Source organism: Wickerhamomyces anomalus (assembly GCF_001661255.1).
Source record: "Wickerhamomyces anomalus NRRL Y-366-8 unplaced genomic scaffold WICANscaffold_1, whole genome shotgun sequence".
NCBI classification, from domain to species: Eukaryota; Fungi; Ascomycota; class Saccharomycetes; order Phaffomycetales; family Wickerhamomycetaceae; genus Hansenula; species Hansenula anomala.
In genome coordinates this window covers 1,118,960-1,143,196 of record NW_017567110.1, presented here as the reverse complement: position 1 = coordinate 1,143,196, position 24,237 = coordinate 1,118,960, and the positions used below count along the sequence as shown (strand labels likewise).

Below are 24,237 nucleotides of genomic sequence, written 5' to 3'. Positions count from 1 at the left end.
ATTTAATTTTTACTGGTCACGATCAACCCAACAATTTCTGTAAAAATTCTCTTCTTAATTTTTCATAATTTGTTCTTCCCAATACAAAGTCTCTTTTACGTTGTTTAGGAACTTCCAACAAGATCCCTTCAAATTTTCTAAAGATTTCATCTTTAGCGATCCCACTTTCAATGCATAATCTTAAGAAACTGCTTAAATAGATTAGTACGTTTGCTCTTAAAGCAGGTAAGCTCTCTAAAATCTTTTCCAAAACATCTTGGTCATTTTTATAACTTGATAACAAAAAAGTTGACAAATCACTAGAAACAATACCACCATCAAGATTTCTCAACAACAGTAGCAAGACTCTTGAAACAGCTCTTGAAGAGCTTCCATCGATTGTCATATCAGCTTTTTCCAAATCCTTTGGGTTTAGTTCTTCATCTTGATCTACAGCTTTTATAATTTTTTTCTCCAAATCATGTGTGAAGTTCAATTTTGTCTCATCAAACATATCAACAACAATGTTATTTGTAAGATAATTGATCAAAGTGTATAAAGGCTTTGGAATACCAGTATGGTCACCAACACCATTTAATTCATCAATAGAGCTACCAAAATAACTATTTTTAGCAACAAATGTACAAGTTATGAAATAATCTTGTGAGTTATAAGCTCTTAGGATCAAGGTTCTTTCATATTTTTTACAACCTATAGGTAATGTGGCAGTTATTTTCAGCACTTGAGTACCAGTTTTAGGAATAACACCTTTAACAGGTTCAACTCTTCCACTGACATGTTTTCCTGGGAACTTCTGATCGGCATTCTCCACAGAATCAATAATCTCCCAATATGATTTATAATCACCAGTGTTTGTAATTTTAACTTCAATGGTTGTACTTGTTAATATTGGAGTCTTGACTTCATTTTCAAGATTTTCGAATTTGAATGTTGTCTTTTTAGAGTTATTTTCTTGATCATCAATTTCTTTCAAGTAAGTTTTAACAATATCATTTCTTTTGTGATTGTTGATTATAGGTAATTTGAGGGAATAATCTGAAAACACAGGTCTATGATCTGATAATGTTATATTTGGAGATTCATAACTTTCAATTTGAGTGTATTTGGATTCTGAAACAAAGATTCTATCAGTATATGATGGTTTACGATCATCAACGTAATCACCATTCTCTTCATTAATCTTGTAAGTTGGTGGAAAATTGATAGTTCCCTCTTGAAACCGGTCCAAGATTCTACCTTGATCTTTTTCTTTTGTTAATGTGTCATAATCAAGTAATGACTTGAAATCTTTTTCCTTAACCAATGCATTAATTATCTCATGAGATGCTGTGATTCTATAGTTTAGGTCACCACCAATGAAAATTATATTTTTATCACCATCATGTTCTTCACCCTCAGGGGTTGTAGATTCTATAATTTGTTTTCTTTGATCATCAACCTCATGAACTATTTGTTCCTTTTCAGCAGCATCTTTCAAAGGGTCTTCATCATCTTCATTGGCTTTAGACTGTTCCTCAACTTCAGATTCTTCATCACTTTCTAAATCAACGGATTTCAACATGGTATCAACATCATCAACATCAAACAAGATGGATTTATCATTCGAGACCAAAGAACCATTAGAATGAGGTAGCTTAATATAAGTCTTGACACCTTGTAATTCTTTTCTTCTCTTCAATAAGAAATTTTCACTTTCACCAGCTGCAAAATGACAGTTCAAAAATGCAAATTTGAAATCTTGGATTTTGAAACAAGTTGCAATAGCACCTTTATTACCATAGAAGTTTAAAATCCCTGTCCCAATTGAACCAATTTCTAAATCATGGAAATTTAAAGACAATTCATCTTTAATGATTAATATAGATGCTAATCCCAGCAATTTATTTGTTTGTAACACTTTATAATCATCACCTAATATCCCCAGTATTTTTTTAATCCAATGTTCAATAGGTACAGGTGAAGATCTAAGATTTTTGGCTGATAATGGAACAATTTCCTGAAATGCAATAAAATATAGTTCAAATTTTTCCTCAGTACCTTCATCTCCCTTGCAAAACAATTGTGATAAATCTTCATCTGTATTATATAATGGAGCACCATGTAAGTTCCAAGTTAGGAACCTCAATTTGATATCTCTATCTTCCAAAAACCCATCTTTATGATCTTTCAAGTGAGATTTTAAACTATGTTCTTCACCAATCTCATCTTCATCAACGTCGAAATCACCAGATTCTTTCTTGCGTAAAAAAGTCAATCCCTTTTCCCACTCTTTTAAGAAATCGTCCAAATGAGCTTTATCCTTTTTATCAATCATTCCAATTTGGTATTGTAATAAATTTATACTCAATTGATCATCTTTAGGAACAATAGTTAAATCATCATCAATGATCATGGGTATGAATTTTTCATACAATGGTTGTTTTGAAGATTGAATAGCATAGCGAGGTATATCGTCATCATCATCTGGAGGGAAATACCATAGTGTGGAATCATCAGTGACCAATTTCATTCTTTGAATTGCACGCGTTGGCACCCTTTATCAAGTTGATGGGATTTGTTATAGCGGAAATCAAATGCTTTTTTATAAAGAAAGTTCGCGAGACAATAAGGGCCAAAATATTGAGCATGGATCTTAGAAATAACATGTTACAAGTTAATTGAAAGGGGGATCTGGTATTACAATATGCTACTGACTATAAGCAAGCCCGTACTGACCTAGCAGTATAATAAATTCCTTCCATTTGGAAAAAATCCATACATATCTCTTCTTCATCACGTGACTGTAAACACTGATTTCATTTATATACGACATCTCTTATTCATCATCATTATTCTTGTTCAATACAACTTGACCAACAGAAGGAGCACCGAATTCGGCAACGTTCTCTTCATCAACTTTTTGAGAATCGACATTATCCCAAATGTATAATAATAAAATAATTGAAACAAAATTTGATAAATTTGGCAATATTAAAATCTTTGTGAAAACTGAATCTGCCCAACTCGATTCTTGAAATTCGATTGGATCTATTGTAGTATCTGCATATTTTCTCAATGTATGAACAATTGCCAATATTATTGTTAATAAGTTCATCAATATTGGAACAAAGCAAATGATATAACCACTTTTTTTAAATAATTTTGAAGTTGTCAAGTCAAAATACATTGAAATTTCCTTTGCAGTTTTATAAAAAGATTTAACCACCCAACAGAATCCAAAAATTTTCAAAAGTCCAATTATAGTTTCACTTGGATTAATTGAACCAGCTTCATTTAAAACAGATATATTTGAACCGAGATTTGAAACTGCAACAACTCTCATAAAGAAATTAATAGCCATGAATAAGATAATCTTTTTGGAAAATGCTTTAGGGAAAGTAGATTTATCATATAATGTACCAAAACCTTGACTTATAATGAGGATCAACCCCCAAGTTATTGAATCAAAGGCATCAACAAGTACAATCAGTAACAAGCTGAACACGGCAGCGGTTTTGGAAACTTGAGCATCAACTGAATTCAACCACCATAATCTTAGGAATTTGACAAATGTTTTCAAATATATTAAATAAGTATAATGGAAAATTGCTCTTTGAATTAATGAAATTTCAGAATCTTTGAAAAACTTCGCATAGATAAATCTTCCCGAGATGATTAATAACAATAACGTAACAATTGGTAATTGAATACTAGCCAAAGTGTTGAATTTCAAGACATCATTGAATGATAAATATCCATAAGGTTGTTGAAATTGAACATCTAATGAATAATCTCCTCCGCTCACATCTTGTAAAGTTTGGATATAAACACAATAAAGCCCAGTTTCCATAACTGGGTATTCTAAAAATGATCTTTCATTGAAATTTAACACTTCATTATAAATTCTTGAATTTGATTCCCTATAATTAACAATAAATTTCCCCAATTCTCTACATTCTCTATTTTGTATAGCTTCTTCATCACAAATTTTCAATGAATTATCATCTGGGTTTTCAAAATCCATGAATTGTGGGATATTTGAGTTTTTAATATCTGTATAATGGAAGATTAACGTTGTATAGTTGATATCTTTATGAGTTGGTTCAAATTGGAAAGTTACATTGATGAATGGATTGATCTTGTTTGAATATCTTGGGCCATAGACACCTGAGCATGAAGCAAATTTAGCAGCTGAGCAGAATGTTGTGAGGAAAGATATTATGGGGAGGATAGTTAAAAGCTTCATTATTGATTTAATATTGGGTCATAGATATACTGAGTTGGTGTAAATTATTGACACATGTATTGTTTTTTGAAGGCAATGATTTATAACTTTTGGTATGACGTAAATAAGGGTAACTCTATAGCGAAAACGTCGCGTTTAATTTATACCATTAATCTGGTTTAATTTGTTGAATTATGGGTATTTTCTGGGAAATGTATTGAATATTTGGTTGCAATAGTTCATCATGGTTCCAACATTCTCTTATTTATGTGTGTATCATTGCAGTATTACAAAAAGAAGTGAATTTTGTTTATGTTGATGTTATGCTTTTCTATCAATTTTGTATATGGGTTTGAAGCGATGGGCGATGATGGTACATTACAACTACAACAAGTATCATGAAGTGGGAAATGTATAATTCTTATCTAAATCACTGAGAGACTCATGGATTCCATCCTAGAGATACACCCGAGTTTTCAAAGAATTGGACATATTGGGAATCAGTTGAGTATTAAGCAAGCTGGTTCTTATCAGACATGCCAGATACACCAATATATCACCTTGGATTAACAAATGGTACCAAAAAATCCTTACTTGGAGAAATAAACAATCAAGTTATAACTATAAGCAATAAACAGAAGACCAGTTAAATTCACTATGTAGACTTTAATCCAGAAACACTCCAAGCAAATAACAACAATCTGATAAAAACAATATTCAGCGCGATGGGTCAGCAATGAAGGTGAACAGTCATAAAAATATAATATGTCTGACACCAACATTGCACAATCAACGCTGCGTTACATGTAAAGAATAGCAAAAAACAATGAGACGTTGAACATCAATCATGATACATGAATAAAATGAATATAAAGAATTCATGAACAGTACATTAACTGGGTTTTTTTTTATTAAAATCGCGAGGTTGGAAATTTTCAAACTGATACGTCTGGAAGAAAATAGAATAAATTCACTCAAATAAAAGAGACCTAGCTTATAAACCCTATGGATACACATAATTTATTGAACAATTGAAATGTACTTCAAGAATCAATTGAATAGAACAAAAACATTAATTTAAATCTAATGAATCAGTACAGCACATAATGTTGACTTCCCGATTAGGCAATAATTAATTTTCATCTTTTTAATTCTTTTTAGATTTTGATGAAGCATCTTTATCAAAAATTGTTCTTTCATCATCAAAACTTGACTGTTTTCTATTTGACGAATCTGGACGAGTTTCTCCTTCCTCATCATCAGATCCTAAATTCAAACTATCATTATCATTGTTAATATTTGAATAACCTGGAGGACCATTAATCAAATCGTCATCATCATTTTGTAAAGATTGGATATCATCCAATTCGAAATCCGCAGCGTTTTCCGGGTCTGTTGGTAATTGTTGAGATGCGGCAAGCATATAACTTGTATCTGTTGGTCTCCAAATGAATGCAATTAGGTTGAATATGACAAAATAAACTAAAGATGGCCAAAAATCTAGGAAAAAAAATCTTGATTTCCAATGTTGTTCGATTAGTTCAGTTGTAGACATTCCGATGAATATGAATGAACTGACAATTATCCCAAACACGAGGACTAATAATGAAAAAAAAATGATTCTGAATAAATTTTTGTACATTTTCAATTTGATCATTTGTCTTTGGGAGTGTAATAGGGCAGTTGTTGTTGATAGGGATTTTAAAACCATTGCATAGAAAATAGCTGTGGAAATAGCAACAGGGATTGCAGGGATACCAACTAATAAGGATTGAGATTCTGGAGAAGTTAAATAATTTGAAACAACAAAGAACACAACAAAGAAGAAATGAACACCAGTTAGGATTCTGCATCTAAGTAATAATTTCTTATCCAATTTAGGATAAACAACACCATACCCCAAGGAAATCACCAATAACAAATAAAAAGAGAATGAAACTTTAAACCCACTTAGGATCGAAGTGAAAGTCATATAAACTTTAACACCAGCGTCATTTTCACCTTTTCTATTTTCTAAATCATAATAACCCCAAACGAAAACGGTCTCCAATGTTAAAAAGAGGAAAAAAAACAGGAAATTTTTTTGTAATGGTAATAATTCGTGTTTATGTTTCCAAAAATTAAACCCATAATAAGCCATTGACACAGCATACATTATTGCAAGGGCCCCGTACAATGTTAGTTTAGGGAATTCAGAAGCTGCGATTTCACCAAATGAGTTTCTAAAATTGACTTGAGCTTTAAATTTTGCATCATTGACCAATGGGAAACTTGCAACACAATAATAACCTGTTTTCACAATTGGATAAACTAATTGTTGTAAACCTAGTTGATTTGTTTCAAAAGTTAGGATTTCAGAAATGTTGTTGTTTGTATCTATTATGAATTCACCTTTTGAAGATTCATTACAATAATTTTTGGAGATTGAATCATCATCACAAATGTATTTATGATGACCATTTTCCAAAAGATGGCCTATTAGGTCGAAATCTTGATATTCGAATATTATAACTGATAATTTTGGATCAGATTCAGAAGATGATGATTGATATTTTTGTAAATTAAAAGATATGAATGGGTTTTTCGACCCACCCCAAGCTTGTTTATCATACATCCCAGTACATGATTGGGAATAGGACTCATCTAGAGTGACTCTGTTTGCAATGGCCAGTGATGATAGTGATATCAAGGGTAGTATGATTGAAGATAGCTTCATGGTTTGGGTGGTGGTTGGCAATTGATATGGTAGTTGTTGGTTTAATTGAAATGTGTTTTTTCGAGGAGAGTGAATTTTTCTTGGGTCTAAGCCAGGATATGGAATGGGAGGATGGTGGTGAAGGTAGACAGAACTATAGTGATTGTGATAATGATTGAATGGTAGTGTGTAGTGATAGAGATAGTGATATAGTTGTATGGTGATGGTAGGATATATTGTAATACAGTAGTAATAGTAGATATTGTAGAGTGGTAATAGTAGTAGTAATAGTCATTGTCAAGTTTCAACGGTTATAAAGGAGATACTGCAACTGATTGCAACCATGGAAGAGTATGGTCTATGAAATAGTATAATACAAATTAATACAATGCACATTTATTTATTCTATTACTATTATAGTACTATTATATTACCATTACCATTACTATACTACCACTACCACTACTACTACCAGCTACTATCCTGACTAAGCACTTAGTCATCTTCATGAAATTTTGCCACTAATCAATCAATCACCACTGGTACAATTAATACACTAATGCAACCAATACAGCCAATACAACCACTATCAATAGCACATCTCAAATAGATCAACTAGACCAATATCACCATTCCTTAACAAGATTGTTACTATTACTGTTACTATTATCGCCATTACTATCACCACAACCACCACCACCAATATATTTTTTTGAGATTTTGTCCTTTTTGTCATCCAAACTTTTTGGTGTATCACAATCATCTCATCTTCTCATTATAACACTCAAAAGATACAATAAAACCCTGCCAACAATCAATATACTCATCATTCCTCCCATATATCCATTCGCATTGCTCTAACATATCCCTTGTCCTTGCCCCTTGCCTCTGTCCCTGTCCGTGCCCTTTCTGTTGTTTTTATTGTGTTCTGAATAATGAGAGATTCAAATTATAAATCAATATCTTTAAACAGAGCTGCAGTCTCAATATCAACAAACCTTTATGACAGGCGTGCCTTGGATTCAACTTCTGATAGACCTCTAGTCAACTCTTTAAACCATCTAACTTTCCTGACAAGCTCTTCTGCAAAAGTTCGTGAAACTTTATCCACTGATGGTGGGTTGGAAAGATTAGTTGGTATATTACATGAATGTAAGAAAAAACCTGATAATGTTGTTGGTGAAAAGAAGAAAACTATAGCTCAAGAGAAAAATGATGCTATTATAGCTTGGAAATGGACTTTGGCTTTCCAATGTTTAGTACTGATTGGTACAAGAGGTACTGAATCTATTAGGAAAAGAGTTGTGGAGGCTGGTATTATCCCCATAATTGCAACGGTATTGGATAATTATCTTTTAATTGTGAGAAATTTTGATAATAATATTGATAATAATCTAAATGATAATTTTTTAAATTTGGTTAATCTTCAACAAAAACAATCAATTTTACAACAACAACAAGATTCATTATCAAAAGAAAATTATGATGATTATGATGCAGAGATTAAAAATTATTTAAACAGTAACTCGGAATTGTTTAATTATTTACATGAAGATTATAATACTCCACCATCAACAAGTTCATCATCAAGTCAAGAGGAAGCAAATAATACCACAAATTCTCCAATCCAAGTATTGAGAAATATAAATAATGAAATCAATATTCAACAAAATTTACAAGATATCAATCAAACTATAAATTCTCCAAGATTCTTCCTTAATGGGATCTTGATTCCAAAAGAAGATGATGTTGTTTGGTCTTTACAATTATTAGCATTCATTTCAAAATATTCAAATTTAAAAGATTTCTTACAATTTACAAATCTTGTTGATCCATTATCCCTCAGATCTTTATTGAACAAGAATAATTCTTCAAATCAACAAAATTGTTCAATTCCTCCACCTCTGGAAAATGATGATTTAGATAATGAATTAGAATATGAATTGATTTCAAATTTATCATCTGATGAAAATGATAAAAATAATCATCAAAATCAACAACAACAACAGCAGCAACAACAACCATCAAATACTCAATCAACTATTGAAGATTCCTCTCAATCACAACCTCAAACTCAACGTCCATCTTCACAATCTTCAACTTCTCAAATTTTGATCCAAAATAATAACGAATCAAACGATAATATCATAACTGATAATGATGAATTAATCAATTCAAATAATGAAAAACCTGATTTATCAACTCTTGTTAATCTATATTCTCAATCAAATTCAATCAATAATTCAAATAAAAATTTAAACAATTTAAACAATATCAATAATAATAACGTCAATGATCAACTAATAGAGAAGAAACAATCTTGCTTTACAAAATCATTACTGAATTCATTCATCAAATTTGCTCATTGTTGTGAAAAAGAATCACCACCTCCTTCACCTCATCCATCAAATGAAGCTAAAACTCTAAGTCTTATTGAATTAACAATAAAATTAAACAAATTTTATCAAAGAAAACATTCATTAAACAAATTGACCAAAATTCAATCAAATATTAAAAAACGTGAACAATATCAATCAAAATGGAATTATAACTCATATTTCCAAAAAAACCCATCCTCATCATCTGATATCGACTCTTCATTAAAAATCACCCATCATTTAAACATCTTCCCCCTCGTGGAAAAATTCACAATAAAATCAATAAATTCTCCAGACATGTGTTATTGGTCCGGGGTAATAATGAGAAATTCATGTAGGAAAGATGAATCAAGAGGTGGTGTTAGACAATGTGCAAGTTTTGATTGTGGGAAATGGGAAGAATTCCCAAGACAATTTGCTAAATGTCGTCGTTGTAAACGTACGAAATATTGTTCCAAGAATTGTCAATTAAAAGCTTGGGTCTATCATAAACATTGGTGTGTTGATTCAAATAGTTCAAGTTCGGGAATGTCGAGTGGGAGAATCCAGAATAGTCAACGACAAGAGGAGAATGAAGGTGCTGGTGGTGCTGGTGCTACTACTCAACTGAATGAGAATTTGAATTTGTAATGAATTGTTTGGACAATGTGATGGTGGTTTTTGTTTATGTCTTGTTTGAATGTTGTTAATTGCATATGGTTAGTTTATTAGTTATTGAATAATTTTGTTCCTTCCCTGTCATTTGATTTTATTTTGTTTATCTGTGTTTGTTTGGTTTTCACGTTCATTAATGAAGCAATAATGTGGTTAAAATATCACGTAGTCTACATTGTCCAATGAATCTATATTAATTTCTCTTTATTCTCTCTCTATAAAAATCTAGTTTCGATTGCCTGCATCAATTTCATAGTTTGTTCCATAAATGTTAATGTTAAAATAGTATGAGGTGCAATTCTTAATAATTGTGCACCAAACCCTTTATATAATGCAAATACCCCTTCATATTTAATAGTTTTAACAAAACAATCAATTGGGCCTTTATATAAATCACCTTTTTGATTATACATTCTTGTTAAAACAACATCTCCCGGATTCATAACAACACCAACACCTAACCCTGCAAATGTACTTGAAATTAAATGTAATCCTGTACCATCCGAGACTAATTCATGTCTTTGTAAAAAATGTTTAACATAATTATAAATTGGTAATTGAACTGAAGACCCCATACCGGTTCTTATTATAGCTGCATCAACACCTCTAAATAATCCCTTAAACCCTTCTTTTTGTAAAATTTTGGAAAACCCATCAATGAAATTCTTGTAATGAGTTTGTTCACCAATGGCAATCTTGTTTGAAAATGATTGCATTCTTGTCTTGATTAAAAACAATGGTGATCCAATTATAGCACCTGCAATACCTGATAACGCACCCGCGGCAACATTGATTGGAACTTTTTGCACACTATGTGGATCCTCTTTAGGATACACTATAGAATTCAGGACATTTCGACTTGGTTCATATAATCCTAATCTACAACCATTCAACCCAATTTGATAAATATATGCACACACCAACCCTCTTTGTGTCCCTCTTAGCCCTTCATTTGAATAAATTTTCAAAAGTGCCTGTATTGGGTTTTTGTAAACTTTAGCATGAGGATCTCCATGAGATAATTCACCTTGTAGTTGCATCCTGGTCTTGACTAATTCAATTGGATTGGTGAATGTGACGGCTCCACATGCTGCTAATCCACCAGCTATGAATCCTCCTGCTGTACTGATCTTTTGGGATGCTGTTTTCTCCTTGATTGGCTTGGACATTGTGTGTAGTGCTTGTTGGTGGAAAGTGTTTGTGGACTTGAAGATTAGGATCAGATCTAAACTATATACTTATCGAAACGTCTTTTTTTTCACTATTACTCACCTGAATCCGGAGCGCCAAACCCGCCGGAATCGGTGGGCAGTTGGTCGCGAATGTCAAAAAAGAAAAAAGCTTAAACCCGATGATTTTGACAGACAATTAGGAAAATCTACGTTGAAAAAACCGTTAATCTTTTAATTGTGTATGCTATTGTCTTCATGTGTTTAGTAATTGGTTTCCACAGTCTGTACAAAATATTCCAATCTCTCTGGAGTGTGGGATCTTTGATACTTTAAACTTCTCACTATTACAAACTTCACAAACTAAATGACCTGCAGTACCATTCAATTGTTGATTTAATCCTGCAATGTTCATATTCTTGTTTGAATCTAATGTTCCACTTCTTGATCTACCACCTCCAGCATTACCAGATGTAAGATCACTTGTTGATAAATTCAAGGCACTGTTATTGTTATTATTCCGATTTCTAAATGAATTTCCTTTAGAAAATGATGAACTATTTGAACGATTTAGTCCCTTGTGTAAAAAAATCCTATGTTCATTCTCTTGTTTGTTTTTTTTATTCTTCTCTTCAATCAACATCTTTCTAACTGTTGATGAAAAATCTTGTCTGAAAACTCTAATCAATCCATTATCATCAGCTGTAACAATAATACCACCAATGAAGTCTTCTTTAATTAATGAAGTTTCCTCCTCGGTATAACCTTCTTGATCACCTCTTAGTTTTGAAAATTCATTATTCAATTCATAAATATAATCATTTGATAATGATAATGCCTTGGAAGTTGCAGATGGTGCAACTAATGCACATGTGACAACTGAATGATGTGCATGAAATGATGTATAATCTTTTCTCTTTTTTTTATCATGAATCAATTTTTTCAATTGATTTCCTGCATGATGATTATCATCACCTTCCTCTTTCTCCAATTTCCATATATATACCCAATGATTTTCAGATCCTGATATAACATATTTCTTGTCATCAGATACTGTAGCAATGATTTGTGAAGAATTATTTTCCAATCCTTTAAAATATTCAACCATTTGTCTTTGTCTTAATGATAATAAACGAATTCTTGAATCATTTGTTGTAATCAACACTTTAACATCATCTTGATCGAAAAAAGTTTCAATACCTGTAACTTTTGATCCATTTGCATGATTTTTCTTTTGATTAATAACTAATGAATGTCGTAGTTCAAGATTTGTGGTATCCAAAAAATATAAAGTACCATTAAAAGTACCAGCTATTGTTAAATTCCCATTTGGTGTAAATGTAACTGCTGTGACTAAATTTTTAGCATCAAATTCATAACTAACCTCGTTATCTAAAATTGACCATAATCTAACTTTATGATCTAAACATCCACTTAGGAAAAATCTATCATCAGTTGGATGGAATTTAACAGAGGTGACAAAATCATGATGGGTATAAGTTCTCAGACATGTGGTTTGATTAACATTCCATAATTTAACAGTTTTATCCATTGAACCTGATAATAAGAAATTATTCTTACTCCAATCTAATGACAAGATATCATGAGAATGACCTTCAAATATTCTATATGGTTGTTCTTGGAAAACTGAGGCATACATTGTTTTTTTAGTTTCTTCATCAACAGTAACATTTTCTAAATCATCCATCTCAACACCAGTAACATTTGAACCATGTTCTAATCTATCTAATGGTGAAGCTATAACTTTCCAAATCTTGATTATATTCCCCCTGCCAGAACTTGCTAAATATTTCCCATCAGGGCTAAACTTCATTGTCCATATGGAATGTTTTTTATCATCATGAAGAGGATCAACATAATCAGTATTTGTATTGTTTGGGCTAAACCCATCAGATTTTACAAAATCATTAATAACTAAATCAGGTGTACTGGCAGCAAATCCCTTTGTGCTATTTTGATCCAATTCTTGTGCTAAAAATAATCTTTTACAAATTGGTGCACATTTTGCACATTTCCTAAAATTTTTGATATATTTGGGTTGTGTCAGATATTTTTCAAAATCTTCATCATCAATGATTTGTAGTTTTTCTGTCAAGTCAGTTGGAATTGATTTCTTCCCTGTTGGCTTGTTACTTTGTTTGAAACATAATGGTGCAATAGCAGCGGAATATGAGTTCAAATCAATACTTTTCTCATCTTCCGAAGATAGCTCTTCATCACCGTGATAAAATTCTGAACTTGTAGTGGATGATCTAGTTCTACCTGGTCTTTCACCGTGTTCATCATGATGACTGAATAAGTTTTTAAAGAACTTCTTTGATCTTTTGGATGAACCATTGGATGAAGTAGCTGAAGTTGGAGGCGTCGAAACAAAAGACGATCCAGCTATAGAGGTGTTATCTGACATGATTGCGACTTTGGTTCACAACGACTCTGGTTCGAATATGAGGCGCACTAAGCTATAGAACCTTCTTGGAATATTTATAACTCTTGATTTAAACCGCTCAACAGTCCCTTTCAACTACTGGAATGCTGTGCAAAGTGAATGATGACGGGTATTTTATTTGTATGGAATTCTTCTTAAAGGTCCCTTTTGGCTGGTGAGTGGCCCTTACCGGCTTCTCCATAGTTAAGGCCGTTGCCCGCCAAATGCGCTCTTTCTTGATAGTTTGCAAAAAAAAAAATTTCAATACTGAAGCGACGAAATCATAGTGGATTTGGAGTTGGCATAGCAGCATATACAAAACAGATTACAAGATGGCTGATATTGAACAGTATGTTGTGTCATGAACTATTAGATTATGTGTTGGAGCATTTTGTACTGACAATTTCCCTATAGAAGAGTCGGCGAATGGGCTGATGATGAACCTCAAGAACTACAAGAACCAGTAGTGAAAACTAACGCAGATGGTACTAAAACTATAATTTCATACAGAATAAAAGAAGATGGTAAAAAAGTAAAGATAACACAAAAAGTGAAAGAAGTTATTGTGAAAGAATCAGTTAATAAAGAAGTTGCAAAGAGAAAAAAATGGGCTAAATTCGGAGCTGAAAAGAATTCAGCACCAGGTCCAGATTTTAGAACTACACAAGTTGGTGAACCAGTATATCTAAGATTAGGTACTGCTTGGAAGGCATTGGAGAAAGAAGAAGAAGAAAAATCCGCTACTGAAGCTGCTAAAACTAGTACTTCTACACGTATCAAATGTAGAACTTGTGGTGGTGCACATTATACAGCAAAATGTCCATTCAAAGAAACATTGGGAGGAGATCCAGCTATTTCAGGTGGTGCTTCACCTGCTCCAGAATCAACTGCAGGCTCACCTGCTCCATCTGCTCCAGGTAAATATGTTCCTGTTCATTTGCGTAATAGACAACCTGGTGCTGAAGGTGAAAAGAGATTTGACCGTGATGATTCAACTACATTGAAGGTTTCACAATTGAATGAAGTTGTTACAGAACAAATGATAAGAAATGAATTATTTGCAAACTTTGGTCCATTAGTCAGAGTTAACATTGTTAGAAATAAAGAAACCGGTAGATCTAAGGGTTTGGCATTTGTCCAATTTGCTTCAGAAACTACTGCTCAAAGAGCTATGGAGGCATTGCACGGAAGAGGTTACCACTCATTGATTTTGCATGTTGAATTTACAAAACCAAGAAGATAAAAAGGATAAAGTGTATGAATATATTTTAATGTGTATTAGCGTGATTTATTCACTCAAGGAACAAAGAAAAAACGGAAAAAAAAATAAGAAAAAGAAGAGAAAATGTAGAAGAAGATATTAATTGTAATTATTAAAGTAAGAAAGTCTCTTTGTACTAAAGGTATTCTTAAAAGTGGTTTTCCACCATTTCTCTATTATGGGAGTGCCCGCACCAACCAAATTGTTGATTTTGTTCAGAGAAAAAATCAAGATTTCGTTGCCACCTTTTGAAATCAAGTGTCAACATATTCAATTCACTTCATTGAACCAAGTTTTCCATAATGTCATCAGTCGATAACGATATCCCGGGAATTTTATCTACATTACGCTCTGAAGCTGATCCAAATTTGGCTCCATTGTTTTACAGTTTTGAAGACTTGTACCAACGTAAATTATGGCATCAATTGACTGGAGCTCTTGATGAGTTTTATAAAAACCCAGCCTCAAAACCTGTTAAATTAAGATTATATTCCAATTTCATTACAAGCTTCAAATATAAGATAAATCAATTGAAATTGGTTCAATTTCTTTTATTATCAATTTCAGAAATCGAAGATGCTAATGAAGCTTTAGAATATTTACAAGATTTACAAAAAGATTTAGAAAAAGAGGAACACATTGATAAAGAGCAAGCATTGATCTTCATAAAGATAGAGATTGCTAGATTGAACTTGAGATTGGGTAAAGAAATTGAAGCTAGAGAATTTTTAGATGATATAACCACTGAATTGGATAAACATGATTCAGTTGACCTTAAGATCAGTCAATCCTATTTCTCAACAAACTCTGAATACTATAAAGTCAAATCAGATTACAACAACTTTTACTATCAAAGTTTATTATTCTTATCCACCATCCAATTGGAAGATTTAACTGTTATTGATCAACAAAGACTTGCTTATGAATTAAGTATCAGTGCCTTATTAGCTGACAAGATATATAATTTTGGTGAATTATTAACTCATCCTATCTTGAAGACTTTGGAAAAAGGTCCATATCAATGGTTAATTGACTTATTGTTTGCATTGAATAGTGGTAACATCACTCAATTCTCAAAACTATTATCAAATCTAGAAAAAGTTCCATTGTTGAAAAATTCTGAACCATTTTTAAGACAAAAAATATGTTTAATGACATTAGTTGAATTGGTTTTCAGCAAATCAATTAGAACAATCACATTTGAAGAAGTTTCAAAAGCAACATTTTTAAGCATTGATGAAGTTGAACATTTAGTTATGAGAGCATTAAGTCTTGGTTTGTTGAAAGGTTCAATTGATCAAATCAATCAAACAATCTCTATAAGCTGGGTCCAACCAAGAATCATCAATCAAGAACAAATTGATAATATGAAACAGAGATTAGTTGCATGGGATCAAAATGCTGTCAAATTAGGAAAATTCATGGAAGCCAATGGTAAAGAAATTTGGATTCAATAGAATGATTAGTTTTTAGAAATGGATCATACACAGTTTTTGACAAAGTTAGTATGCTGTAGATTCAATAAACTTAGCTAGTTCTGTGTGTCTATATACTTCCTCATGTTCTCCTAAATTTGAAATTTTCAATGTGTATGGCACTTGATTATTTTCAAGCTGCTTAATCAACCATCTTGTCTGTCCCAAAGAAAGTAATTCATCTTGATAAGAATGAACAACATTGAATTTAACATTACCGTAGTCTGTTAATTGTAAAGGTTTGATATTTTCGTAATCATCATGGGAATCAGAAACATATTTTTCGCACGATGGATATTCTTTGACCCACTCATTCAAGTCAAATATACCATCAATCAAAACCACTTCGTCAACGAAACCTTTCAATTCACCAAGGATTGACAAAATGATTGTGGAACCAACCGAGTGACCAGCTAGTTTTATTTTCTCATATTTATGAGCATCTAGTATGAACTTGATTGCAGATAGAACATCTTCATTATGTTTTGGATATTTGACCTCTGGAGTTAATCTATAATCTATACTAAACAATGGAATATCATAGGGGAGATATGAGGACAATTTGTCAGCGTCCATATCTGTATTGTTTGGGTCAACCCATGCTCCACCATGGATGAATATTAATGGAGTTTTCGTTGAGTTTGGAGAATGGTCATAGCTAGTTAGTCTTTGACGAACATGATCTCCGTATTGATGCTGATTTGAAGGTCTAGGTGAGGGCATTAGAACTGGATAAGTTCTATGAAATATTTGAGGTCTCAGATGTGAAATAGTTTGTAATTTATAAGAGATCTCGAAAAGACGTTTCTGCATGCACTTTCCAGATTTGTATCAAGCGCAAAACATTTTCGCGAAACATAAACAAGCTGAATTTTGAAATGTAAACAAACAAACTCAACATCAACAAAAAGCTCGTTAAAAAGCATTAAAACACTCAAAATGGCAAAGAATAAGAAAGGAAAGAAGGAATCAAAAGCTCCACAGCTGAAACCGCCAGCACAGATTCTTCCAACCCCATCAGAAGCTTCCATTCCTCAGTCTCCTGCAAAACAAGCTACAGATCCAAACCCTTCAAATGGTGATAAATCAAATGTTAAAGTGTTGGTTAGGGTCCGTCCAAGGATCGCAAGAGAAGTTGAACTGAACTCATCAGTTTTGGTTAAGATGAAGGGTGACATCACACAACTACACAATCCAAACCCAGTGGAATTTTCAAGTCCTGCCAAAGTGAGGAAGACAACAGATGAATTCAATGATAAAACTTTTACATTTGACCACTCTTTATGGTCAGTTAGCAAAGAAGATCCACATTTTAAATCACAGGAAGATACATATGGATTAATTGGGAAAGAGATACTTGAGCATACATTGAGTGGTTATAATACTTGTATATTTGCATATGGTCAAACTGGATCTGGTAAGTCCTATACAATGATGGGGAGTGAGCAAGATCCTGGTATCATACCAAAGACATGCGAAGATTTATTCCAAGAGATTGCAAAATTTGATATTAGACAAAGGGCACAGGTTAAAGTTTCTTATTTTGAGATTTATAATGAACAAGTTAGAGACTTGTTGGTTGCAAGTGATAAACCATTAAGAGTGAGAGAAGACCCTAAAACAGGACCATATGTTGATCAATTGAGTGAATTTCCAATTGAATCATTTGAAGATTTCAAAAAGTTCATGAAAGCTGGTAATGAAAACAGAACAGTTGCTTCTACAAAGATGAATGATCAATCATCAAGATCTCATGCTGTGTTTACTATTTATGTAAGAACAACTGAATTTAACAATAATGAAGACTTGGTGAAAGAGAGGGTCTCGTGTTTAAGATTAGTTGATCTTGCAGGTTCTGAAAGAGCAAATTCCACTGGTACTTCAGGTATACGGTTCAAAGAAGGTTCAAATATTAACAAATCTTTAACCACATTAGGAAGAGTTATATCTGCACTTTCTGATGGACAAAAACCACCATATAGAGATTCAACCTTAACATGGATCTTGAAAGAAAGTTTAGGTGGTAATAGTAAGACTGCAATGATTGCATGTATCTCACCTTGTGATTATGATGAAACTTTGTCTACTTTGAGGTATGCAACTATAGCAAAGAAGGTCAAATTAAATGCTACAATTAATGTGGATGAAATTACAAATTCGGAGCATGCTGAGGAATTGGCAAGAATGAAGTTAGAGATTGAAAACTTGACAAATTCATTGAATGAAGCACAAAAACAAGATGTTTTGGTTAACCAAATTACAAATCTAAGTAAATTTTTTGAAGATAGACTAATCGATCAAACAAATAAATACAATTTGATCAAGGATAAACTTGAAAGAGCTAATGAAGAGAAAGAATTGAGTCAAAGAAATTTGAGTGCAATAATCAGTTCAATACTGGTGGACAAGAATACAGATGGTGCACTAAATGATATAACCAATGATTACAGCAAGTTGATGAATAAAAGTCAGAAATTAAAGTCAAACATCGCTAAAGATTTGGACTTTTTTGCACCTGAATCTACAATTCCCACGTTATAAATGATACATCCCTATTAATAAACCATCTTTTTTTTTGTGTACATAATTGATTTAACCAGTCTTAAATATCAAGAAAGCTAATGGACCAATGTAAAAGTATGTGAAATAACCCATTTCATGAGTAACGTAACTACCAAAGTTTTTACCAACGATAACGTGCCATGTATGACCATATTTTTCATCTAATTCTTTCTTCAAAAATGTGGCAATATCCTTTTCCACTGTATGTTTCTCTAAAGCAGTAGCAGCTAGTTCGAAAACAGCAGCTTGAACATCTTCAGCCTGTTGTTATTGATCGTTAGTACGCCTGAAGTTATTCAAATCTGATCCGTCGCACTCACCATATCTTGTGCCTTCAAAACAGCTGGAAGAAAACCTGTTAGTATCAATTCCTAAACGCTCTCTCCAATGAATCCATCCTCAATCCACTCACGTTTGTTGTCAGCCATCTTGGTTGTGTTGTATTGTGGTTGTCTTTTTAGTCTGTTTATCAGTTAGGCAGATCCAACTTTTTTCTTGTTTTTGTTTTTGTTTTCCATCAACTTGATTTTTTTCTGGAATTGTAAATTTTGCTACTCAGGCTCTAAACAAAGAGCATCAACATCAACATATTTTAGGGTCAATTTTAAGAGAAGCTGGTTTTGGGACTCAATTTTGACTATGGACTCCTTCCATGATGAGGATAATAACCCTTTTTCAGGCAGCGACCACTTGTTTGCCAGTGGAATTGCAGGAGATAACAACTTCGCTTTGCCTCCAGAGTTGCAGTCGTCATCAATTATCTTTGGTGGTGATGAGCATTCTACTACAAATGAACCTGGTGTACCAGAATATAATGGGTATAATCAAGAACACAAGAAAGTGAGGAGCTCTTCAATTCAGTACTCAATTAATGAGCAAGATGCATTCCAAGCCGGTGGTGATACTGGTCAAGATAACAGTAAAGGTTTTGAACCAGTATTTGGACAGGAACCAATAATTGAAGATGAAGCTACACCTGATCATGAAGAGGATGAAGAGATAAGTGATGTGTCGGATGATTACCAACGTGTTTCCCAATATTACAATTCAGCAAATAGTCAGAATGTTCGCACAGGGACCTTGCTCGATCATGACCACATAACGATAACGGATGCAGGCCATATAAGAGACATGAAAGGTAATAAGGTCATTGCATACACAATTAGATATAATCAAATTGAACTGAAAAGAAGGTATTCTGAGTTTGATAGTTTTAGAGCTTCGTTGGTAAAGTTATTTCCAACATTTATTATTCCCCCAATCCCTGAAAAGCATTCAGTTGTTAAATATTTCCTGAACCCAATTAACGCTAAGAATGACCTGAAAATAATAGAAAAGAGAAAAAGAATGTTGGCTTCATTTCTTAATGGTTGTTTACATATACCCAATATCAAGGATTCAATAGTGTGGAATAAATTTCTAGATCCAACAGTATCATGGATAGAGGTTTTAAATTCACCACCTATATCACTTTTACCATCTTCAAGTCTATTAGCACCACCTTTAAACCCAACAAAACCAAGCCCATTGCATTTATTATTACCAATACCTCAATCTGGAACAATTAATAACTTTAGACCAAGAGAAGAAGATAAGGAAACCTCCAAGGAATTTAAAGAGTATGAACAAATTTTCAAAGTCTACAAATCTTACACATCGCCATTGGCTAAGAGCATGAAGAAGCAGAAGCGTCATTTCAAAGGATTGGTGAAAGATCTTGGTGAATTGGGTGCTTATTATAATGCATTCAGTCTTGAAGGTAATTTTAATCTGGCCACTGGTATTGAAAAAACTGGTCAAGCAATTGATATAAACTTCATAAATTCAGAAGCATTCGCATTTAAAATCCTGACAACTTTAGAAGAACCAATAGTGGAAATTAATCAATTTTCCAATGAAACATTAAACGTGATAAACTTTAGAAAATTGAAAGAAGTTCAGCTTTTCATAATAGATACAACTATCAAAAGAAGAAATCAAAGAATAGAATCTTTGAAAAATGCTCAAGAACAAGCAAACAGACTAGAGGAAGTCTTGAAAAGAAATGCAGAGCAGTCACCAACCATAGCTGCTGCTGTTAAAAGGCTAGAAGAAGGTCAATCTGTTCAAAAAGTTTCTCCATGGACAAGACTGTTTGCTGGGAAGTCTAACACGAATGATGTTTCAATGATGAATGAGGAGCAAAGAATGATTGAAGTTGATAAGATTGAGAAAGAAATTGTTAAGCTTAATGAATGTTTAAAAGTTGTTCTGAAAGATTTGGATCAAGTCAATGAGTCGATTAAAAGAAATTTACACTCTGTCATGGCACTATATAGTGAGAAATGGAAAGAATTGATGCTTAATTATAGTGAAAGCTTATTAATATGGCTTCATGAGAACCTCAAAGCATGGGAGGATGCAAAAGCTGAAATTGACAAGATTGAAGTGACTCAACCAGACTTTCAAAGTGATGATAGAATTCCAGAACATCTCAAGAGGAGGTGACTACAATTTGCATAACCAAACTACAATTAGTGTATTAATAATGATCGTGATGCATGGTATTTAATGATATGTTATATAATTGAGAAAATTGTAAAACTTCATTCGTCAACTTCGCTGTCGTCATCCTCATCCACTAGGTACTCAATCATAACACTACCGTTTGGCCATAATTGATTTACTTCTTTGACATGTTGATCTTCTTTGACAGGGACAACATAACGTGGAAATGGTGAAATCAACTCAAATTCAAATTCATGTTTGTAATCTTCATGTATGTCATTTGAGATTTTTTTCAAATCTTCTAAATCTTGCTCTGATAACTCTTTCAAGTGCAGTTTCAATGCAACAAATGAATAAACATCAAACAATGTGTCCTCTTTAGAAAACTTTTGCATGACATGTTCACCAGATGGTAACTTGAACCGTATGTTTGTGAATTCACCTTTTGGTAAATGAGCTAAATTATCAAACTTATCTAATAAAGATGCATAAAACTTATTCTTGTTCTCTCTTTTGAAATCTGCCTCCTGTTCTTTCTTCAACTTTTCGAGTTTTTCAGCTTCTCTTTTCTCTTGCTTCAACTTGTCTGCAATTAATGATTCTTCGTATGCTTGATCTTGTAATTCTTTAATCTGTCTTGAATAGTTCAATTCATCTTGTTCAATCTTCCTGGTTATAAATTCAGGTTTATATTTTTCAATTTCACGGCGTAATTTTGTAACGAATGAATTCACTGATTTAACAGGAATTCTTGATAAAATTGACATACTTGCAATGGCATTTGGACCACTAGCAACGTTTCCAATTAAATAAACTGCAGGAACCACAATTGTTTTCAAGTTACGTGCGAGGGCTAATGATTGAGCTTCATTAACATTGCCAGCATACACGATGACTTGTTCTTCTTTGATCAAGTTGCAAATCGTGTTATTGTTGAAGACCTTCTTTAAAAATTGATTTGACGATTCATTCTCTCCGATCAACACAGTCAACAAGAATTTTGTTTCATTTTTGGCCTTGTTGAATGCATCATTAAAATCACCTTCAAAAAATTGAGTTTCTGATCTATCAGCGATTAAAGACTCAAAATGTTCTTTAAAATCAAACTTCTCCAAAGTTGGTTTATCTGGCAAGTGGTCTGGAGAAGATGGAAAGATAAAGCTAAAGAGGTATTCAACCGCTGTCAGCAACAATGTAACAGTTCTAGGGATGATTAATAAAATAAATAATATTGGTGAATGAGTGAATTGATTCCATAAAGATGAACTAGTTGAATTGTTCAAGCCAGGCTGAAACCTCCGATTATTCGATAATGGTCTAACAATAGGTAGCTGTGGTAATAATCCATGGGTGGATAGTAGTGGGTTTTGAGCATCAATATGAGACCAAGAATCAAATTGGTTCAATGTCATTTCACTGTTATTGAAACCGCTCGATTGGCCTCCCAAAGTTTGAGTATCGAAAGCTGAAGATGAAGCACCAAACGGAGTAGCTTCAACTGGAGGAGGTGATCTTGCAGCTTCCCTATCTATATCACCATCGAAATACTTTGATAATGCAACCTCTAGGTTCCACCAATTGTTCCGTAGTAAAGCAACAACTTTATCGTATTCATCATCTTTGAATGCCGTGATCATCTGAAATTGATCTAGCTTTTCTTGTTCTGACGGCGATATATGGTCTGGCATTTTCAATTTGAACCTTCAACATGTATCTTCACACGGTAGAAGTTTATTAGTTAATGGATTCAGCTTTGACTGATTGAAAAGTATGTGTCAATTTCTACTTGTATCGCGTATACCGCCCAAGCACTTATCACAATGTCCGGGTAACTTTCGCGGCTGGATAGCAAAAAATTGGGCCGAGCAGGGAATTGAACCCTGGGCCACTCGCATGCTTGTAGTAACTGTAAATCAGGTGTAACCCAATCTTCGCCCAAAGCGAGTATCATACCACTAGACCACACGGCCGAATTGTTGAATTGGAAAACTGTTGAAATACTAGACCTTGACTAGCGGATTTCTCAAAAAATTCCCTCAATTTTCTCTTTTTTACCATAATTTACCACTGTACAATTAATTGTCGTGATGTATATCACGATGTGAATTTTTACTATCAATTATTCCTATTGGATAATTTCAGATTGATGTTGTTATTTTTCCAGATTTAGTTACAGCTGTTTCCATTAATGGAAACATCATTTTAGACGTTTTCATGCAGAATTGTTTTCTATTATAATTTTCCATAGACCAAAAATGACATGCTGTCCATTTTTTCTATATATTGAACATTTTCCTATTTAATCTTTATATTGTTTATACGTGTTTAGAAATTAACATTATTCTTATTGTGAATTTGAATTATAAACTCCAGTCAAAACGACAATTTTAATTAATTAGAGATAATTAATTAGAATAAAGACATTCTTTTTTTTTTTTTTTTAGTTGATGTATTTGATGAACTTGGATGAGGAATGCAATTACGCACGAACCGCTTGGATTGTAGGCTTCTCGCTATGTCATGAATAAAATATGTAACGTAATTATGTATACAAAAAAAAAATAAGTACCAACGATATATATTTCATAACTTCAAAATCCCAAACTTGTCAAATTATCAATTTTCCAAATCTCTTAAAACAATTTTAAAACTAATTAATCCTAGTTAAGAGTAACTGAATATACTAAAAATGGATTTTCAACTTGTGTTATCAAGATCTTGAAGATTTATCAATACTACGTCAAGTTTGGGTGGTCTGAACTTACATTCGGAGATAATCGGCCTTTAGAGATCTGGAAGATTCGACTAGATTTTAAGATCTTAAATGGTGCTGCAATAGTAATATAATTTGAATACTTCCAGTTTCCAATTTGATGCTATCTGTACTATTAATATCTTAATTTTGC

At 32.8% G+C, this 24,237-nt stretch overlaps 13 protein-coding genes and 1 non-coding gene across 14 annotated transcripts; 5 read left to right on the top strand and 9 right to left on the bottom strand.

Moving 5' to 3' along the window:
- Positions 1-22: 22 nt before the first annotated feature.
- On the bottom strand, positions 23-2,509 carry WICANDRAFT_60130 (uncharacterized protein; the record flags this gene model as incomplete). The annotated part of the gene is made up of 1 exon (XM_019182943.1): positions 23-2,509. The coding sequence occupies one exon, from the start codon at positions 2,507-2,509 to the stop codon at positions 23-25; it is 2,487 nt and encodes an 828-aa protein (XP_019041268.1).
- A 306-nt stretch (positions 2,510-2,815) lies between these two features.
- WICANDRAFT_60129 (uncharacterized protein) lies at positions 2,816-4,225 on the bottom strand (the record flags this gene model as incomplete). The annotated part of the gene is made up of 1 exon (XM_019182942.1): positions 2,816-4,225. The coding sequence occupies one exon, from the start codon at positions 4,223-4,225 to the stop codon at positions 2,816-2,818; it is 1,410 nt and encodes a 469-aa protein (XP_019041267.1).
- Positions 4,226-5,525: 1,300 nt separating this feature from the next.
- On the bottom strand, positions 5,526-6,920 carry WICANDRAFT_12717 (uncharacterized protein; the record flags this gene model as incomplete). The annotated part of the gene is made up of 1 exon (XM_019180540.1): positions 5,526-6,920. A coding segment is annotated over one exon (1,395 nt), but the record flags the coding sequence as incomplete, so codon positions are not given.
- A 914-nt stretch (positions 6,921-7,834) lies between these two features.
- MUB1 (MYND-type zinc finger protein MUB1) lies at positions 7,835-9,907 on the top strand (the record flags this gene model as incomplete). Its single annotated transcript, XM_019182941.1, has 1 exon — positions 7,835-9,907. The coding sequence occupies one exon, from the start codon at positions 7,835-7,837 to the stop codon at positions 9,905-9,907; it is 2,073 nt and encodes a 690-aa protein (XP_019041265.1).
- Positions 9,908-10,146: 239 nt separating this feature from the next.
- On the bottom strand, positions 10,147-11,100 carry OAC1 (Oac1p; the record flags this gene model as incomplete). Its single annotated transcript, XM_019182940.1, has 1 exon — positions 10,147-11,100. The coding sequence occupies one exon, from the start codon at positions 11,098-11,100 to the stop codon at positions 10,147-10,149; it is 954 nt and encodes a 317-aa protein (XP_019041264.1).
- A 634-nt stretch (positions 11,101-11,734) lies between these two features.
- LAF1 (Laf1p) lies at positions 11,735-13,168 on the bottom strand (the record flags this gene model as incomplete). Its single annotated transcript, XM_019180531.1, has 1 exon — positions 11,735-13,168. A coding segment is annotated over one exon (1,434 nt), but the record flags the coding sequence as incomplete, so codon positions are not given.
- Positions 13,169-13,878: 710 nt separating this feature from the next.
- On the top strand, positions 13,879-14,789 carry TIF35 (translation initiation factor eIF3 core subunit g; the record flags this gene model as incomplete). The annotated part of the gene is made up of 2 exons (XM_019184347.1): positions 13,879-13,895; positions 13,961-14,789. 2 exons carry the CDS (start codon positions 13,879-13,881, stop codon positions 14,787-14,789), a joined length of 846 nt encoding a protein of 281 aa, XP_019041262.1.
- A 320-nt stretch (positions 14,790-15,109) lies between these two features.
- RPN9 (proteasome regulatory particle lid subunit RPN9) lies at positions 15,110-16,264 on the top strand (the record flags this gene model as incomplete). The annotated part of the gene is made up of 1 exon (XM_019181196.1): positions 15,110-16,264. One exon carries the CDS (start codon positions 15,110-15,112, stop codon positions 16,262-16,264), a length of 1,155 nt encoding a protein of 384 aa, XP_019041261.1.
- Positions 16,265-16,327: 63 nt separating this feature from the next.
- On the bottom strand, positions 16,328-16,921 carry BNA7 (arylformamidase; the record flags this gene model as incomplete). The annotated part of the gene is made up of 1 exon (XM_019180581.1): positions 16,328-16,921. A coding segment is annotated over one exon (594 nt), but the record flags the coding sequence as incomplete, so codon positions are not given.
- A 426-nt stretch (positions 16,922-17,347) lies between these two features.
- WICANDRAFT_14397 (uncharacterized protein) lies at positions 17,348-18,511 on the top strand (the record flags this gene model as incomplete). Its single annotated transcript, XM_019180605.1, has 1 exon — positions 17,348-18,511. A coding segment is annotated over one exon (1,164 nt), but the record flags the coding sequence as incomplete, so codon positions are not given.
- A 363-nt stretch (positions 18,512-18,874) lies between these two features.
- DYN2 (dynein light chain) lies at positions 18,875-19,272 on the bottom strand (the record flags this gene model as incomplete). The annotated part of the gene is made up of 3 exons (XM_019182939.1): positions 18,875-19,105; positions 19,165-19,187; positions 19,257-19,272. The coding sequence occupies 3 exons, from the start codon at positions 19,270-19,272 to the stop codon at positions 18,875-18,877; spliced, it is 270 nt and encodes an 89-aa protein (XP_019041258.1).
- A 211-nt stretch (positions 19,273-19,483) lies between these two features.
- On the top strand, positions 19,484-21,331 carry SNX41 (Snx41p; the record flags this gene model as incomplete). The annotated part of the gene is made up of 2 exons (XM_019181116.1): positions 19,484-19,643; positions 19,833-21,331. The coding sequence occupies 2 exons, from the start codon at positions 19,484-19,486 to the stop codon at positions 21,329-21,331; spliced, it is 1,659 nt and encodes a 552-aa protein (XP_019041257.1).
- Positions 21,332-21,429: 98 nt separating this feature from the next.
- On the bottom strand, positions 21,430-23,019 carry UBX2 (Ubx2p; the record flags this gene model as incomplete). Its single annotated transcript, XM_019184346.1, has 1 exon — positions 21,430-23,019. The coding sequence occupies one exon, from the start codon at positions 23,017-23,019 to the stop codon at positions 21,430-21,432; it is 1,590 nt and encodes a 529-aa protein (XP_019041256.1).
- Positions 23,020-23,189: 170 nt separating this feature from the next.
- WICANDRAFT_t10 lies at positions 23,190-23,301 on the bottom strand. The gene has a single exon. It is a non-coding gene; the product is annotated as a tRNA-Pro (tRNA).
- Between the last annotated feature and the right edge of the window lie 936 nt (positions 23,302-24,237).